The 17,153-nt window shown below is 37.3% G+C and overlaps 1 protein-coding gene across 1 annotated transcript in view; it reads left to right on the top strand.

Moving 5' to 3' along the window:
• lmln (leishmanolysin-like (metallopeptidase M8 family)) overlaps positions 1-13,751 on the top strand; it is a 28,752-nt gene extending 15,001 nt beyond the window's left edge. The window contains exons 8-12 of the mRNA XM_020526786.2: positions 727-859; positions 1,777-1,936; positions 4,899-5,029; positions 6,497-6,707; positions 11,286-13,751. Of these exons, the coding sequence (XP_020382375.2) occupies positions 727-859; positions 1,777-1,936; positions 4,899-5,029; positions 6,497-6,707; positions 11,286-11,386 (736 nt within the window). The 3' untranslated portion in view covers positions 11,387-13,751. The remainder of the gene's footprint in view (positions 1-726; positions 860-1,776; positions 1,937-4,898; positions 5,030-6,496; positions 6,708-11,285) is intronic.
• The last annotated feature ends 3,402 nt before the right edge of the window (positions 13,752-17,153 follow it).

Below are 17,153 nucleotides of genomic sequence, written 5' to 3'. Positions count from 1 at the left end.
ATAATACTGTGGAATTTTTCTCTCCAATCTGCTCAGGCAATCAAAACCAGTCCAGATGGACCAAGTGTTTTGTACATTAGGATACTTACAAGCAATTCTATACGATGTGATCTTTGCCTTAGTGACAAACTGGTTCAGCTCACTTTTGAAGTGAATTTATTGCATGCAGAGACAACATCTTCCATACCAGTAGCAAATGTAGTCCTTTGGCTCATTACTATCTGGGAAAGGAAGTGTCACCTAATGTCAAGTCTGTTGCTATTATATAAGAGTTAATATTAAGGCTTCCAAGAAAGTTTAATGTGTTGTGGTTAAACTTCTGTAATATTGAGAAACTGTGATTAAATAGATGGAGCACAGTTATTCTAATAAACTAACATAGGGCAGACATCTAACCTGTAAACATAATACATCAACTAACTGCTTTTTTAAGATGATTAAAATAAATTGTATATTACATCGTTACATAGCTTGGTTTCTTCTGCTTAGATTATAATGTTCCACAAAATTGATGATTGGTATGTAATATTTTTGTCATACCCATTACTGTCCCTTATAAAGTTTATTTTGAATATGTTTCAAAATGAAATAAGAATAAAATTGATTAGTTTGTTGTGCTTCTTTCTATCTTTAGAAATGGGATATGAAAAGAGATAGTAGAAGTTTATGGAAAGTGATTGTTATTGAACTGTGATAAGTAATGATATTGTGCATATTTTTCTCCAGGAATAAAAATGTAACTCCATATTGTGACACACTAAGGACATCGCCATTACAGTTAACATGTCGACAGGATCAAAAGGCTGTAGCAGTCTGTAATTTAGAAAAGTACCCAGCACATCTACCATCAGAGTATCAGGTATAACAAAATACTTTCCATTTTACATTCAGATTGACATCATGAGTGTAAAATTGGCTTGAAAACCTTCCACCAATAATAGTATCAGAGATGGTAGGAACTGCAGATGCTGGAAAATCTGAGATAACAAGATGTAGAGCTGGATGAACACAGCAGGCCAAGCAGCATCATAGGAGCAGGAGGGCTGACGTTTCGGGCCTAGACCCTTCATCAGAAAATGTCTCATGGGGGAGGCGATGGCCTAGTGGTATTATCACTGGACTGTTAATACAGAGACCTAGACAACGTTCTGGGGACCCGGGTTCGAATCCCCATCAGAAAATGATGAAGGGTCTAGGCCCGAAACGTCAGCCTTCCTGTTCCTATGATGCTGCTTGGCCTGTTGTGTTCATCTAGCTATACACCTTGTTATCTCACCAATAATAGTTTTGAGTTCTGATGGAATCACTATCCTAATTGTTAATTCTGTTTCTCTCGTTGACATTGTTTATGTTTTAGATTTCCAACGTTTGCTGTATTTTACCTTTGCATCATTTGCACTGTTGTTTTGCTTTTCTTTCAGCCCTTAATTTTATCAAGACAAAATTGTAATAATTTATTTTTAGAGCTTGAGCACTGCTGAAAAAAGGAGAGACATTCTGTTGAAGCTTTTCATCTTGCATTAATCAGAACATTTAATAAAGCATGTTAACTTTCAGTCAGCATTAATTGGTGCATTCTCGGTGGCAATGCCTCTACTGATCAGAATTCACTTGCCGACCAATCAACAGCACTCTCCTCATATAGGATCAGTTTTGGTTTTTCCCTTGAAATTGCATTCTTGCAAAATGTCCTGATAAGTGCAAGATGAAAAGCTTAGACAAAATGTCTTTTTGTGCATTACTCAAATTTGGTTAATGAAGATTTGTTTTTAACAGTATTTTGACTACCTTGATGGTGTACCAGAGGGAGAGCTGCAATACTACGGTGGATCAGTGGAAATAGCGGACTACTGTCCTTTTAGTCAGGAGTTCAGTTGGTATATTAGTGGCGAATTCCAGCGTGGCTCTGATTGCAGAATCTCTCAAAATCAGCCAGGTTAGTTACTCAATCCATTTTACTGAATAGTCTTTGAACCCTGGCACTGTGATCTGCTGTTGCAGGATTGTGAAATTTCTGATAATTTATTTTTTCTTTATTCATTTATGGGATGAGGGCATCGCTGGCTAGGCAGCATTTATTGCCTAATTGCCCAGCAGGCAGTTAAGAGTCAACCACATTGTAGGTTTGGAATCACATATAGGTGACATGGTAAGGATGGCAGTTTCCTTCCCTAAAGGTCATTAGTGAACCAGATGGTTTCCAACAATCAACAATGGATTCACAGTCATCATTAGATAGTCTTAATTCCAGATATTTATTGAATTCAAATTCCACCATCTGCCATGGCGGGATTCGAACCCGGGTCCCCAGAACATTGTCTAGGTCTCTGTATTAACAGTCCAGCAATAATACCACTAGGCCATCGCCTCCCCCATGAGATGTTGACGTTGACGTTGACGTTGACTTCACATTGTATGCCATCCACATGCCTCCTTTTCCTCAGCATATTATTGCACAAGTTGTAAAACATTTCAAGAAATAATGAAGAGCAACGCACACCTGTATATCAGGAAATTTACCTTGAAAATGATCATTTAGCACTCAGATTTTATTGATATCAAATTAATGTACTAGGCATGGTAATTTCAGTGTCATACATCTCATGTTCCCTCATGCAGAAAATTTTGATAGTTTTGATTCACTGGATAGCTTTGAGTTAAACCAAAGAGGCTGTTTTCTGCCTTCATGTTGGGCTAGCTTATGCTGCATGTATTTCTAATTGTATTCCACCAAGCTGTGATTTTAGATACTTACAGAATTTTGTAAGTTTTTTTTCTGTAATGTGTAGAAAATAATTGGTTGGGGAGTGTTAATGTGGATTTATGAAGCCCAAGTAATGTTTGGCAATCCTGACAGACGTTTGGAGGATGTTAGTAGCAGAGTTAATAAGGGGCAACCAAAGGATGGTGCTGTATTTGGATTTTTAAGAGACTTTTGATAAAAGTCCCACACAAAAGGTTAGAAACCAAAATGAATTCACATGGAGTCGAGGTTATACATTAGCATGGATCGAGGATTGGTTAACATGCAGAAAGCAGAGAAAAGGAATAAATGGATCATGTCAGGTTGACTGGCTGTAACCAGCGGGTACTGCAATGATATGCTTCGGCCCTGGTTTTTCATAATCTGTATTAATGATTTGAATGTGGGGGCCATTTGCAATAGTTCCGAGTTTGCAGATGATACAAAACTTGGTGGGAATATGAGTTTTGAGGAGGATGCAAAGAGACTTCAAGGAGATTTAGTCAAACTAATTGAGTGGGCAAGGGCATGATAAATGGAATATGAGTGGATGAGTGTGAGGTTATCCAACTGTGTAGCAGGAAACAAGGTACAAATTTCTACTTGAATGGTGAGCGATTAGAAAGTGTTAATATACAAAGGGACCTATTCTCCCTGTTCACATGTAACCAAAAGCCAGCATGGATGTTCAGCAAGAAATTTGGAAGACAAAGGGTATATTGTCCTTTGTTACAAAAGGTTTTGAAGACCGGAGCAAAGAAGTCTTGTTTCAATTGTGCAGAACAACAGTGAGATGCACTTGGAATATTGTGTACAATTCTGGCCTCCTAACAAAGAATGATAGTTATCATAGAGGAATGCAGTGGAGGTTCACCAGACTGATATCATTAGGACACATTGAAGAGACTGGGTCTGTATTTTCTGGATTTCAGAAGAATAAGAGGTGACCTCATAAAAACTCTCAAACTTCTTTAGAGATATAAGAATGGATGTTTTGCTTGACTGTGCAGTCTAGAGCCCAAGGACACAGTTTCAGAATAAAAGGCAAACCATTGGGACCAAAATAAGGAGGAACTTTATCACTCGGACAGGGGTGAATCTTTAGAATTTTCTACTACATAAGGTGGTGGAAGTTCAGTAGTTAGTTCGAGGCAAAGATTGATAGATTTCTCATTACTGTTGACATCAAGGAATATGGGCAGAAATATGGTATTAGAGTAGACGATCGGACATAAACGAGAATGGTGACAATTAAAAGCAAGATACTGCAGATGTTGGAAATCTGAAATAAAAACAAAGTACTGGAAAAACGCACTAGGTCTGGCAGCATCTGTGGAGAGAGAAACAGTTAATGTTTCAAATTTGATATCGCTTCTTTAAAAGAGCCGTGTTGGACTGAATGTTAACTCTCCCTCCCCTGGTGCTGTTAGACCTGTTGTGTTTCTCAGCACTTCATTTTTATATCCAGAATGCAGCTATCTAGAATAGCGGTGTAGGCTTGAGCAGCTGAATGGACTTACACCTATTTTCTTATTTGTTATTACTAATCTAGATTTCATTTCACTGATATACTTGATAGGCAAGAAAATTATAATGCATCATACATTAAGCTAGTAGCCATCATTATTATGGAAACATGGACTAAAGTTTTTTCCAGCTGTCCCTTTACTCATATCCATCTTGTAAATAATTTTTGATAAATATTACCTCTCTAGCCTTCAGTTGTCTCAAATGTTCTGTGAACCCAGAGGAACTCAACCTTAAATTTGTAAATTTCAATTCAGTTTATTTTCAATCCCCCTGACAGGCTTTTATTGTGTGTCCTGATTATTTCATTAGTTCGTTTTTCTATGGACCATGTCAGTGTCTTGAATGAAAACCTTTTTGAAGCATTTTGGAATTTTTTTTACTCAAGAATACCAAATAAATAGAATTTGTTGTTTGTTTGGCATTTTTTCATAGTTTGTAAAGAAGAGGCTCAAGAATGTCACTAGTTTTATTTGATGAGATTAACTGCTAGACCTTGTGATGGGGTGCAATACTTTATAAGATTGGAGCAGCAGATGACTTATGCAATATGTTATGTTTTTTGATCTGACTTGTATATATTAAGATTTAGTTGACTGGTGAATATGTTAATCTGTTTGCATTCCAGAGCCTTCTCGAAACTATGGTGCTGAAGAGTATGGACCAACCTCTGTCTGCCTTGCTCAGAAATCTCGTTTTATTATGAAGCAGTGCAACAAGAGTCCAAGTTCTCCAGACTGGGGCAGTGGATGTTATAGGGTGAGTGGCGTTGTCTGTTTCACTACAGATCTTTTCTGCTCCTAAACAAGAATAAGAATTCCATTAACAGGAAAACTAATACAGATGGTGCATTTGCTCTAAAGTGTCTGAAATGAATATGAATATAGGCGAGGTAAAATAAAACAACTGCTGGGAATTTGAAAAGCATGCTATTGTGTGAGTCCACCAGAGAATGATCCAGCATTAAGCAATTTCACAAGGACAATTCCAATTGGTAATATGTTTGTCTTTCTTGCAGATTTTCTTTTGAGAGTCTGCTAGTTTATTAAATGGCCATTGTTGGGAACAAAAATAAAAAATAAGCCTTTTATAAACTCTTTTATATTTGCACCTAATGATTGGTGCTCATCCTAGAATGAGCTTGTGATTAAAATAGCATTTTATGTTTAAAAATTAGATGACAGTCTGAAACACAGACACGTATTAAGTGGAATGTACAATGGATTAGTAGACACCTACAAAAGAAAGACTGACAGTGTTTCATCAGAAGTTTCCTGTGCAAAATGTTTCATTTGAAAGATCTCGTTCAAAAAGTATGTTGCCAACAACTGCTGACTAACTGCAAACTTTTCAGTATTTTCAATTTAGCATGAAAACTATGGATGCTTGATTCTGTCATTAAAAGTTAGTAACACTTAAGGAATTTGGAATGTTTAAGAATGAGAAACAAAGTTTTAGGAATGTAAGAAATACAAATGGCATAATCTACAATCTGATTACCAAACATATCAAGAGTAAAACCACTAAAATGAATCACTAAGTTAGAAATAACAAGTAAAATGGCAGTTAATCACTTGACTGAAAAATGTATAAATAAAGAAAAATTAAAATATTTAAAACGTCTGTGCTCCAGAACACAACACAACTATCTAAACATATATTGAGCTAATCTGTATGACTGCATTTATTGTCCAGTTATTGGAACACTGTTCAACTCACATCATAGAATTTCAACATCACAAATTATTGTCAGGAATTTGCAAGTTAACAAAGGAAATGGATATTTGAGATTTGATATACTTTCCCAGGTTGAAAAGTAACATGGTTGAATTGACGCTTTGTGTATGTTGTTTATTACAATCATGCAGTAATAATTTTGTAACATTTTCTAAATAGGTGTATACTTATAACAACAACAGGAGGAAAGAGAAACAAAGATAACTTGGTTTTATATTCTATTGCAAAACCAGTGTATTTTTGGAGATAGTAAGAACTGCTGATGCTGGAGTCAGAGATAACACAGTGTGGAGCTGGAGGAGCACAGCTGGCCAGGCAGTATAAAAGGAGCAGGAAAGTTGACGTTTCAGAAGAAGGGTCCCGACCCGTCAACTTTCCTGCTCCTCTGATGCTGCCTGGCCTGCTCTGTTCCTCCAGTATATTTTCGGAGTGTCTTTTGTAATTTGGTGGATAAATTAATCAATGAAATACCTTCTGTTTCATTCTTAGGTTTCCTGCACAATTAAAGGACTAATCGTTTGGGTTTCTGATAAGTTCTATTTATGCAGCCGAACAGGGCAAGTACTATCTATTAATGTTAAGATGAGTGACTGGGTCTACACAGGAAGCCTGGTATGTCCATCCTGTTTTGACTTCTGCAATACATGTCCACCAGAGAGTGATCCACCATTAAGCAATTTCACGAGGACAATTCCAATTGGTAATATGTTTGTCTTTCTTGTTTATTTTTGATAGTCTGTGCTAGTTTATTAAATGGCCATTGTTGGGAGAAAAAGTAAAAAATAAGTAATTGAGAACTGTGTTCTTATTTCACCATCCATCCATATTATTAGGATTTAGCATATATTCTAGAAATTAAGTATACACCTATAGTAACTGTAATAGTTTCAATTCTTGTGAGATAACTGAAACAATCTGTGTGCATCGCCTGTATTTTAAATGAAATAGGTGTGTTGTATTATTTTCTAGGCCCATGAATAGCTATTTACTGTAGAGATAGTAGGAACTGCAGATGCTGGAGAATCTGAGATAACAAGGTGTAGAGCTGGATGAACACAGGCCAAGCAGCATCTTGCTCCTCTGATGCTGCTTGGCCTGCTGTGTTCATCCAGCTGTACACCTGGTTATCTCAGTTATTTACTGTATTTTGTGGTCACTAAATGAAGGGATAAGGGTACTGGTTCAATTTGCTCCTTCAATTTGAAACACTGAAGTATGAAATATAAAATTATTTTCTGTTTGCTACAGTTCATGAGCATAATTACCATAATTTCACTATCCTGCACCTCAGTAAGATTTTTTTGGCATTATTCTCCTGTTTGCTGACATTATGTAAGCAAACTTTAAAATAGTCATTAAATAAAAGTCAGCATCAATTGCCATTGCAACACTGGTGGAGTAGGGGTGTAATGAGTGAGAGAACTCATATTGGCTGACCCTAGAAACTGCAGTGGAGATACACACTATACAGATACATACAACAGCAAAATTCACTCATGACTATGGGGAAAACTATGTGGGGGAACTCACAGCAGGGGAAGAGTTAAGTGGTTAGTTTTAAAGTGTAACCTTTTTTTCATAAATTTTCATAAATAGTGAGTAGAGTGGGTTCTTTTTTGATTGTGTTTTTATTGAGGTCTGTCTCTTAATTAAACTTTAAAAATATAAGAACATGCGTACTAAGCTAGCATGGAGCAGTGTTTTTAGAGCAGTAAGACCGTGTTGTTTTTTGGGTCTGTAGATTGTTAACGAGCAAAGATGGCCTTTAGTAGAGTGACTGTTGGATGTTTGAATTTACAGGGCCTAGGGGGTGTGATGGATGGCAGTTGCAGAGAGGGAGATAAACCGAATATATTCAGGTAGATGGGTGACATCCAGGAGAGGGAGGCAGGTAGTGCAGGACTCTCCTGTGGCTGCACCCATCTCAACCAAGTATACTGGGGTGGGGTTGGGGTTGGGGGGCTGCAAGGAACAGGGAGCAAGGCGATATTGAGGCAAGAGATCAGTCTGAGACTGAAACAGTTGGGAAAAGGAGTAAGTCAAACATTTAGGGCAAGCAAGAACAAAGCAGAGAACAAGGTAGGTCTGATAAATTAAACTGCATTTATTTCAATGCAAGAGGCCCAACAGATAAGGCAGATGAACTCGGCATGGTTGGGCACATGGGACAGGATATCGTAGCAATTACAGAGAAGTGGCTCAGGGACAGACAGAACTGGCAGCTTAACATTCCAAGGTAGAGGTGCTATAGGGTGTCTCGAAAGGGGTCAAGAAAGAGGTGGAGTGGAGTTTTTGGTTAGGGATAACATTACAGTTGTACATAGGGAGGATATTCTTGGGAGTATGTCCAGGGAAGTTATTTGGGTAAAACTGAGAAATAAAGGGATCCCATTGGGATTGTACATTAGATCCCCCCACCCCCTCCAATAGTCAGTGGGAAATTGATAAACAAATTGGTAAGAAGATCTCAGTTATCTCTAAGATTGCTAGGATGGTTATGGCAGGAGTTTTAACTTTCCAAACAGTTGTTGAGGCCTTCGATGGAGAGGGATATGTGCATGTACAAGAAAATTTTCTGATTCAGTATGTGGATATGCCTCCTAGAGAAGGTGTAAAACTTGAGCTTCTCTTGGGAAATAGGCAGGACAGGTGACTGAGCTATCAGTGAGGGAGCACTTTGGGGCCAGTGACCATAATTCTATCAGTTTTGAAATAGTGATGACCGGTAGACCGGATCTAAAAGTTGAAGTTCTAAATTGGAGGAAGGCCAATTTTAATGGTATTAGGCAAGAACTTTCAAAAATTGACTGGGGGCAGATATTTGCAGGCAAAGAGACGGCTGGAAAATGGGAAGTCTTCAAAAATGAGATAACGAGTTCAGGGGACTATGTGTTCCTGTTAGAGTGAAGGACAAGGCTGGTAGGTATAGGGAATACTGGATGACTAGAGAAATTGAGATTTTGGTTAAGAATAAAAGGAAACATATGTCAAGTGTAGACAGCAGAGATTGAGTGAATCCTTAGAAGAGTATAAAAACAATAGGAATAGACTTAACAGGGAAATGAGGAGGGCAAAAAGGGGAAATGAGGTAGCTTTGGCAAATAGGGTTGAGGAGAATCTGAATGATAAGGACAAAGGGTAACTAGGGAGAGAGTAGGATCCCTCAAAGATCAGCTCGGCCACCTGTGTGTGGTACCGCAGGAGATTGGGAGATACTTAATGAGTAATTTGCATCAGTGTTTACTGAGGAGAATATAGAGAAAATGGGGAGATAAATAGTGACATCTTGAACAATGTCCATATTACAAAGGTGGTGGTGCTGGACGTCTTAAAAGGCACAAAGATGGATAAATCCTCAGGATCTGATCAGGTGTACCCTAGAACTCTGTGGGGGGCTAGGGAACTGATTGCTGGGCCACTTGCTGAGATATTCGTATCATTGATGGCCACAGATGAAGTGCCGGAAGTGTGGAGTTTGGCTAAGATGGTGCCACTATTTAAGAAAGGTGGTAAGGAAAAGCCAGGGAACTATAGATGGTGAGCCTGACACGGTTAGTGGGCAAGTTGTTGGAGGGAATCCTGAGGGACAGGATTTACATGTATTTGGAAAGGTAAGGACTGATTAGGGATAGCCAACATGGCATTGTGTGTGGGAAATCGTATCTCTCTAACTTGATTGAGCTTTTTGAAGAAGTACCGAAGCGGATTGATGAGGGTAGAATGGTGGACTTCAGCAAGGCGTTTGAAAAGCTTCCTTGTGGTAGACTGGTTAGCAGGGTAAGATCACATGGAAAACAGGGAGAACTAGCCATTTGGATACAGAACTAGCTTGAAGGCGGAGGGTTGCTTTTCAGACTGGAGGCCTGTGATGAGTGGTGTGCCACAATAATAAATAAATAAATCTAGTCTCACTTGCCAGCATTTAGTGCATATCCCTCTAAACCCTTCTTATTCATCTACCCATCCGGATGTCTTTTAAATGCTGTAATTGTACCAGCCTTCACTACTTCCTCTGGCAGCTCATTCCATACAAGCACCACCTTTGTATGAAAAAGATGCCCCTCTTGCCTTAAACCTATGCTCCCTAGTTTTGGACTCCCCCACCCGGGGAAAGACCTTGTCTACTTACCCTATTCATGCCCCTCATAATTTTATAAACCTCAGTGCTGGGTCTGCTACTTTTTGTCATTTATATAAATGATTTGGATAGTGTTGCTGAACAAAGAGACCTTGGAGTACAGGTTCATAGTTCCTTGAAAGTGGAGTTGCAGATAGTTAGGATAGTGAAGAAGGCATTTGGTATGCTTGCCTTTATTGGTCAGCACATTGAATATAGAAGTTAGGAGGTCATGTAGAGGCTGGTTAGGCCACTATTAGAATACTGTGTGCAATTCTGGTCTCCCTGCTACAGGAACGATGTTACGAAACTTGAAAGGGTGCAGAAAAGATTTACAAGGATGTTGCCAGGGTTGGAGTGTTTGACCTGTAGGGAGAGGCTGAATAGACTGGGGCTGTTTTCCCTGGAGCATCAGAGGCTGAGAGGTGACCTTTATAGAGGTTTATAAAATTATGAGGGGCATGAATAGGGTAAGTAGACAAGGTCTTTCCCTGGGTGGGGGAGTCCAAAACTAGGGGGCATAGGTTTAAGGCAAGAGGGGCATCTTTTTCATACAAAGGTGGTGCTTGTATGGAATGAGCTGCCAGAGGAAGTAGTGAAGGCTGGTACAATTACAGCATTTCAAAGACATCCGGATGGGTTAGATGAATAAGAAGGGTTTAGAGGGATATGCACCAAATGCTGGCAAGTGAGACTAGATTTATTTAGGATATCTGATCAGCATGGACGAGTTGGTTTGAAGGGTTTGTTTCCGTGTTGTGTATCTCTATGAGGCTGTGATGTCCAGAGTCTCTTAACATAAAATTCACAATGTAATTGGATGTTAATTTTGTAATTTCAGCTTGGAAGAACATTGTAGCTCTTGTGCATTGGGGGTAACTGTTCTGCATATAGCAGACTGTTCGGTTTCCATTTGAAACATATGTGTGGTAGTTGTTATGAAGAGTTTCTTATCAAGATTGCAGAAAATATAATTTTATATGCATAGTCATGTAAATGAGTATTTGATGCATGAAACACATATGATAAATTTAAACATTCTGTTTTAAAACATAAAAAAGCACAGATTCTTTACATGGTACAGAAAGTCAAAATTTATTCAAGTATGATTTAGCTCTGTAATTTAGAAAGTTTGTTATGTGTTTCTTTTTATCATCTTAGATCCATGCTCCAGGTCATCAGGACTGGTGGTTACTCTTTGGTTCTTCATAACCAACTTCCTGCCACTGGTAGTAGGCTTCTTCCTCTGTGTGTGGAATTAACTCCATTAAAGGCTGTACTAAGGTTGTACAGTTTGAACACTGCCACAGCTAAGCATTATTCTGCAAAAGGATATACTAGGTGCTTTTATCAAAAAGACTGAATTCAGTCTTTGCGATAGGTATAAGGATTGATTGTGACTTTTAATCTCAGTTGATTAAACACTCCAAGAAACTATGGCTGTGTCAAATGACAAGGGTGCTACTACTGTACTTTGTGTATCGAACAATACTGAACTACCTCGAAAATGCTTCATAGGAAAATGAGCTAAATGCAGTCTCTCCCTTGATTACTTGTATATGCACATTTGAATGTCTTATGTAAATGGTACTGACTTGCACAGATTGTCAAATAGGATTCAGGAACATGTCAATCTGTCACTATTTGCACTTATGTTGCTTATTTTGCAGTTAGTGCCTCAGTTTTATAAAAAAAACAATCCTGCACAATTGTTAGTGATTAGTAGAACTTCTGTAATAATGATTATGTGAGCATCAGATATTTGTTTTAATTATACCTTGGATGTCGTGTACAGCAATAAGTAATTAAGCACATTGTTGTCCATTTTGTAATCCTTTCCTGTTTTCCTAGTCCTGTATAGTCTGTAATCAGATGTTAAGATGCCAACAATTCAGGGGACCACAGAAGCTGGGTTTGTAACTTTACTTAAAAAAAAATAGAAATCAATAAGGGATTAAAATCCAATATTGAAGACAAGTGGATAGCAGTTCCACTTTGTCCTCTATGCTGTCCTAATGGCTCAATGGATTTTAAAAATCGAAGCACTGAATAGGTCCCAAGTTGAACCAGGCTGAGTTGTAACACTCCCCAAGATTGAATTAATTTTAATGCTTACAGGAAGATCTGTGAATAGAGTATGGTCACTTGAGTGATATTTAAGGGTGCCTAGCCCCTTTGACCCAATAGGAAATTGGCACTTTTAAAGCAGGAGAAAAAGCTGATGAAAAGCTTTTATTTTTGTCAACTTTTAAAAAGTTTATTTAAAGTGAAATTAAACAATATAGTTTATTTCTACAATAGATCTATCTACAATAGTGATCATTTAATGATATAATTTAATCATAATATTACCAGAATTATACCAATCAAAAAACTGCCCTGAGTAAGTAAAATGAGTTTCCTACAGGATATCTCCTCATATATTTGTAATGAAGAGTTGAATACTAAAGAATAATGGTGCAATATATGTTTTGTAAACATTTATTAGTGTTAGTCAGTTATGGTTTCTTTTGCTTAATAAGCAAAACATTATTAGTGGGGTACAGTGGAGTGAATCAAAAGCTGTTCTATTAGAGCACAGATAGGTCAGTTTAGCTAGATGAATTCCTGTACAACAAAAATTACTGCTGTTAAAAGGACCGATTTCACATCGGATCACAGCCCTACATTATGCCATGTCATATATTTCACAAGATAGCAACTTAGACCAAATAATCTTATTTGACACTATCAGTAAAAAGTGATCATGGCATCCTGTTCCTAGCTACTTTTTGCGAATCTGTTAGTTTAGTTTTAGGAAGACAGTATGCTGTTGAACATATTAAAACATAAATGTTATGCTGTTTAACAGTTAGTTTAACCATATTAGTGAGGCTTTTCATTTAGAATATATTTTATTGAGTGAATACTTTGAAATCAGTCAGCTTATCTCAGGTGATGAACTGTGAATATCTGAAGTCATACCTATTTCAGTATTTATTAGTATACTGGATAAAAGATTTTTCTTCTTCATATTAAACTGTGAACTTGCCAGATATTTTTCTAGACATGAATCGGACGAAGGTAAAACTAAGTGCAATATATTGAGTTTGTTTTTTTTCTCCTAGTTTGTTTCCCAATAATTGTATGCTAGGAAGTTCATTGTATAAACACAAGTGGCTAGCACCTGTTGCACTTGGTTTGTAAAATGTTCATATGTATTTTTATGTTTATAAAAATTGAAGGAATGTTGTAATTTAACATGTATAATTTGGTCTAGAAGAAGTAAAGTCACTTTCATTGCTCAATGTTTGCATTCTAAATATTGATGCTACTAAGAGTAGGCTGTTTTTGAAAGCATTATAAAATGCAGTACTAATTATTACTCTTACAATAACCATTACACCTGATTAGACACTTTACTATTTGTTAAGTTTTCATGGGAATGTGGAATAAAACATGAACCAAATCAATGTCTTGGTGTGATATAGGTGCGAGCAGTAATTGTGTTTTCTTCTTTTTTGAAGACCATAAATGAAACATGCAGCATATTGATCATTATAATTGTAAGATTATAATTTATTGATAATTTCAATGTTTCATTTAAAATTACACTATTTGACTGTTATTAAATTAGTCAGATTTGCATTTGGATGTCATAATGTGATGTTCATTACCTTAAAAAGATGTTAAAATATTTGGTATGAGGGTTGGGAGAATGTATATATTCTTAGCTCCATTTTATGCTTTTTTTTAAACATACAAGTATTGCAAGACCTCCTTCCTGGTCTGACGTTTCTTGGCTGTAATCTAGATATCAATTTCACACAACAGCTTCAGTGCAGATCCACCTAATATGATACACCTTTAGTAGACCACAAAGAGTTGAACATATTCACAATTATACCAGTTACTGATCAGTCCTGTGAGCTGGAGACTGTCTCTGGCAGTGTATCCACTGACAAGTTTTTTCATGCACATCTTCAGAGTGCTTGATCAGACCATCCTACCCAATGCAACAATAAAGCCTTGGAACCTAATTTTCTTCTACCCTTTCTTTATTGGCTGTGTGCCATTTAAGGTAATACCAGGTTTTGACCCATTTAATTGACTTCTAATTACATCACTTCTGACCATCAGTTTTGTAACTGGGTCCCTCTCAAGACTATGTTTCAGAGCATTATCTCCAATAGAGTTAATTATTTTTAGTGCTGAAGAAAAGGCGCATATTTATGACCATAATGAGCACAAAATGGATCCTTTCCATCATAGCTTGAGGCCAGATTTTGCAAATTGTTTTACAGAACTTGCTGATCCCAGTAAGTCTGCATCTTGACTAAATTACCTATCCTAACTTCTTGTTCCCAAGCCTCCACTGCAATTATTTAGTCATTATGCTGTTCTTCCGTCAATGTTCCATGTCACCACTATGAGACAAACTTTGCACATAGGATGCTAGCATAGTCGGTTCACTTTTATTTATATAAGGAAAAGAACAGTTACATGATCAGGGCCTAATGGTATTATCGCTGGACTGTAAACCCAGAGCCCCAACTAATGTTCAGGAGACCTGGGTTCGAATCCTGCCACAGCAGAACGTGGATTTTGAATTAAATAAATATTTGGAATTAGGAGTCTAATGATGACCATGAATCCAAAGACGTGGGTTGGAAAAACTCACCTGATTCACTAATGTCCTGTAGGGAAGGAAACTGCCATCCTCACCTGGTCTGGCCTACATGTGACTGTAGACCCACAGCAATGTGGTTCACTCCTTTAACTGCCCTCTGGGCAATTAGGGATGGGCAATAAATGCTGCCTAGCCAGCGACATCCTCATCCCATGAATGAATAAAAAAAATCAAACATACATTAAAGACTAAATAACATATTGGTTTGCATTTTACAACTAGTTGATGGGTGCCATTTATGATTTATTACATTTTCATCTGAATGTTACCCTTGGGGAAATATCTTTATGTTGGCTTGCTGCGATGTAGTTTTCTTTGGCACAGTTTACTTGATAATCATGAGCATGATAGATGATATACAGGATATATATAAGCCAAAAATGTCCTAGATTCACTTTATTTAGGTTAAGGTGATGTTTTTGAAGACAGTGTGCCATCATTCTAGAATCTAAAATTCTAGATTTAAGTAATTCTGACTTCACTGTGATGAGACACAGACTACACACATGGGTGAAGAACAGAAGAAGTGTTCAAAAAGAATTAAATGTGAGAGAACCCATTTATTGCCCTTAGAGACAGAAGTCCTACCTGGCAAGTAAAACCCATCACAAAGTCCAAATTGTGACTAATAAGAAATGCAAAGGACAACAACAGAAGAGCACAGCCTCTGAACAAAAGTACAACCCTTTGGAACTGAGATGAGGAGGAATTTCTTCGGCTCCAAAAAGAATGTATAGGAAGTAACTTTTGAGGTATATATAAATTAATAATTCTTTGATTATGTTAGGAAAAAGAATGTAGTCATGAGCAAACTGGTGTTTTACATACAAGTAAGGAAATGGTGAACATGTTGAAAAATTGCTTGGTGTTAGTATTTCTGGTAGACAAAGAAGATAGCAGACATCCCAAGAAAACTAATATTTGATCAGGGATGCCATCTAACACGAGAGACCCTTTCTGCTCATTATGTAGTCTTAGACTAAGGAGAACGGTGTAGAAATCTGAATCGAGCATTTCAGGAATAAAGTCAGGAAGTAGTTTTACTGGTAAATAGAGATAGAGTTCCAAACTTCCATCAAATAACAATTAATGGTTGTGATGAAAAGTGAGAGATATATACTTTTTTTTAAAGAGTTTGGATTTAAAATTAGTGGCATGTGTGTGTTGGTTGTGTTTCTGAAAGACGTTAAAAATTAACAAGGTTAGTCTTTCCAGAATCATGGTTTTAAATGATTGTGTGCCTCAAAGAACAGTACAACACAGGAACAGGCCCTTCGGCCCACCAAGCCTATGCTGACACATGATGACTTACAAATTTAAAAAAAACTTTTGCCTCTATATCCCTCTATTCCCTGCCTATTCATTGTATCTGTCAATGTTGCTAGTGTATCTGCTTCTGCTATCTCCCCTGGCAGCGCATTCCAGGCACTTAACCACCGTCTGCGCAAAAAAAATGCCTTTACATCTCCTATAAGCTTTTCCCCTTTTACCTTAAACCTATGACCCCAAGTAATTAACATTTATACCTTGAGAAAAAGACTCTGACAATCTATGCTACTCATAATTTTATGAACGTCTATCAAATCACCCCTCAGCCTCTGATGTTCAAGTGAAAATATTGTGAAAACCAAGTTTACAATAAAAACCAATAAAAATTTAGTTGGGACAAGCATCAAGTTAAACAAAAACGTTAATATGCAAGTACAGCAACCAAACAGGAAAGCATTGTTTCAGTATTTAGTTATCACTATTGCACAGTTCATGAACACATCACAAAGGTTTCATCTGCTCCGGTTTCCTATGTTTCCCACTCGCTAAAGTAATTGCAGAATGCACAGGCATGACCTAGCAGGAAAATCATGTTTGCATAACGATACCGCTGAATAAAATTGACAAAAAATTGTTTAACAAGTGAAGCATTTAATCCCAATACCTACACTAGGATCAAAAGTCTTCAGTTCTTAAATCTTTGACAATTCTAGCAATAGCATCTTTAAAAATTCCAACTTTATCTAATGACTATTTGGTGCGGTACTGACATTAGGGGGCAAGTTAAAAGTTATTTAGTAGATGTTTGGAGCATCCTGTTCAATCTTGCTGTCATAATAATTTTAAAGGGTTGTAGGTAGCTACTTGCAGAAGAATGAATTAATAAATAGCAAGTCAAGCAAGTAAGAGAACCAGATTAACCTAGATTGCTGATCTGGATAAACATTGCTGGTGGTGGTGGAGAGGAGGATTGTGCGGGGGTACTTGATAAACACGCTTTGTGACACTGCAGTGAACTGTTAGCATTGTAGAATCAAATTGTTTAAGTGCTTCAGCAATCTTAAGGTATATAGACTTTACAACCTACAAAA

The sequence above is a fragment of the Rhincodon typus genome, chromosome 7 (genome assembly GCF_021869965.1).
Source record: "Rhincodon typus isolate 14 chromosome 7, sRhiTyp1.1, whole genome shotgun sequence".
Lineage (NCBI taxonomy): Eukaryota > Metazoa > Chordata > Chondrichthyes > Orectolobiformes > Rhincodontidae > Rhincodon > Rhincodon typus.
This window is presented reverse-complemented; position numbering and strand designations above follow the sequence as displayed.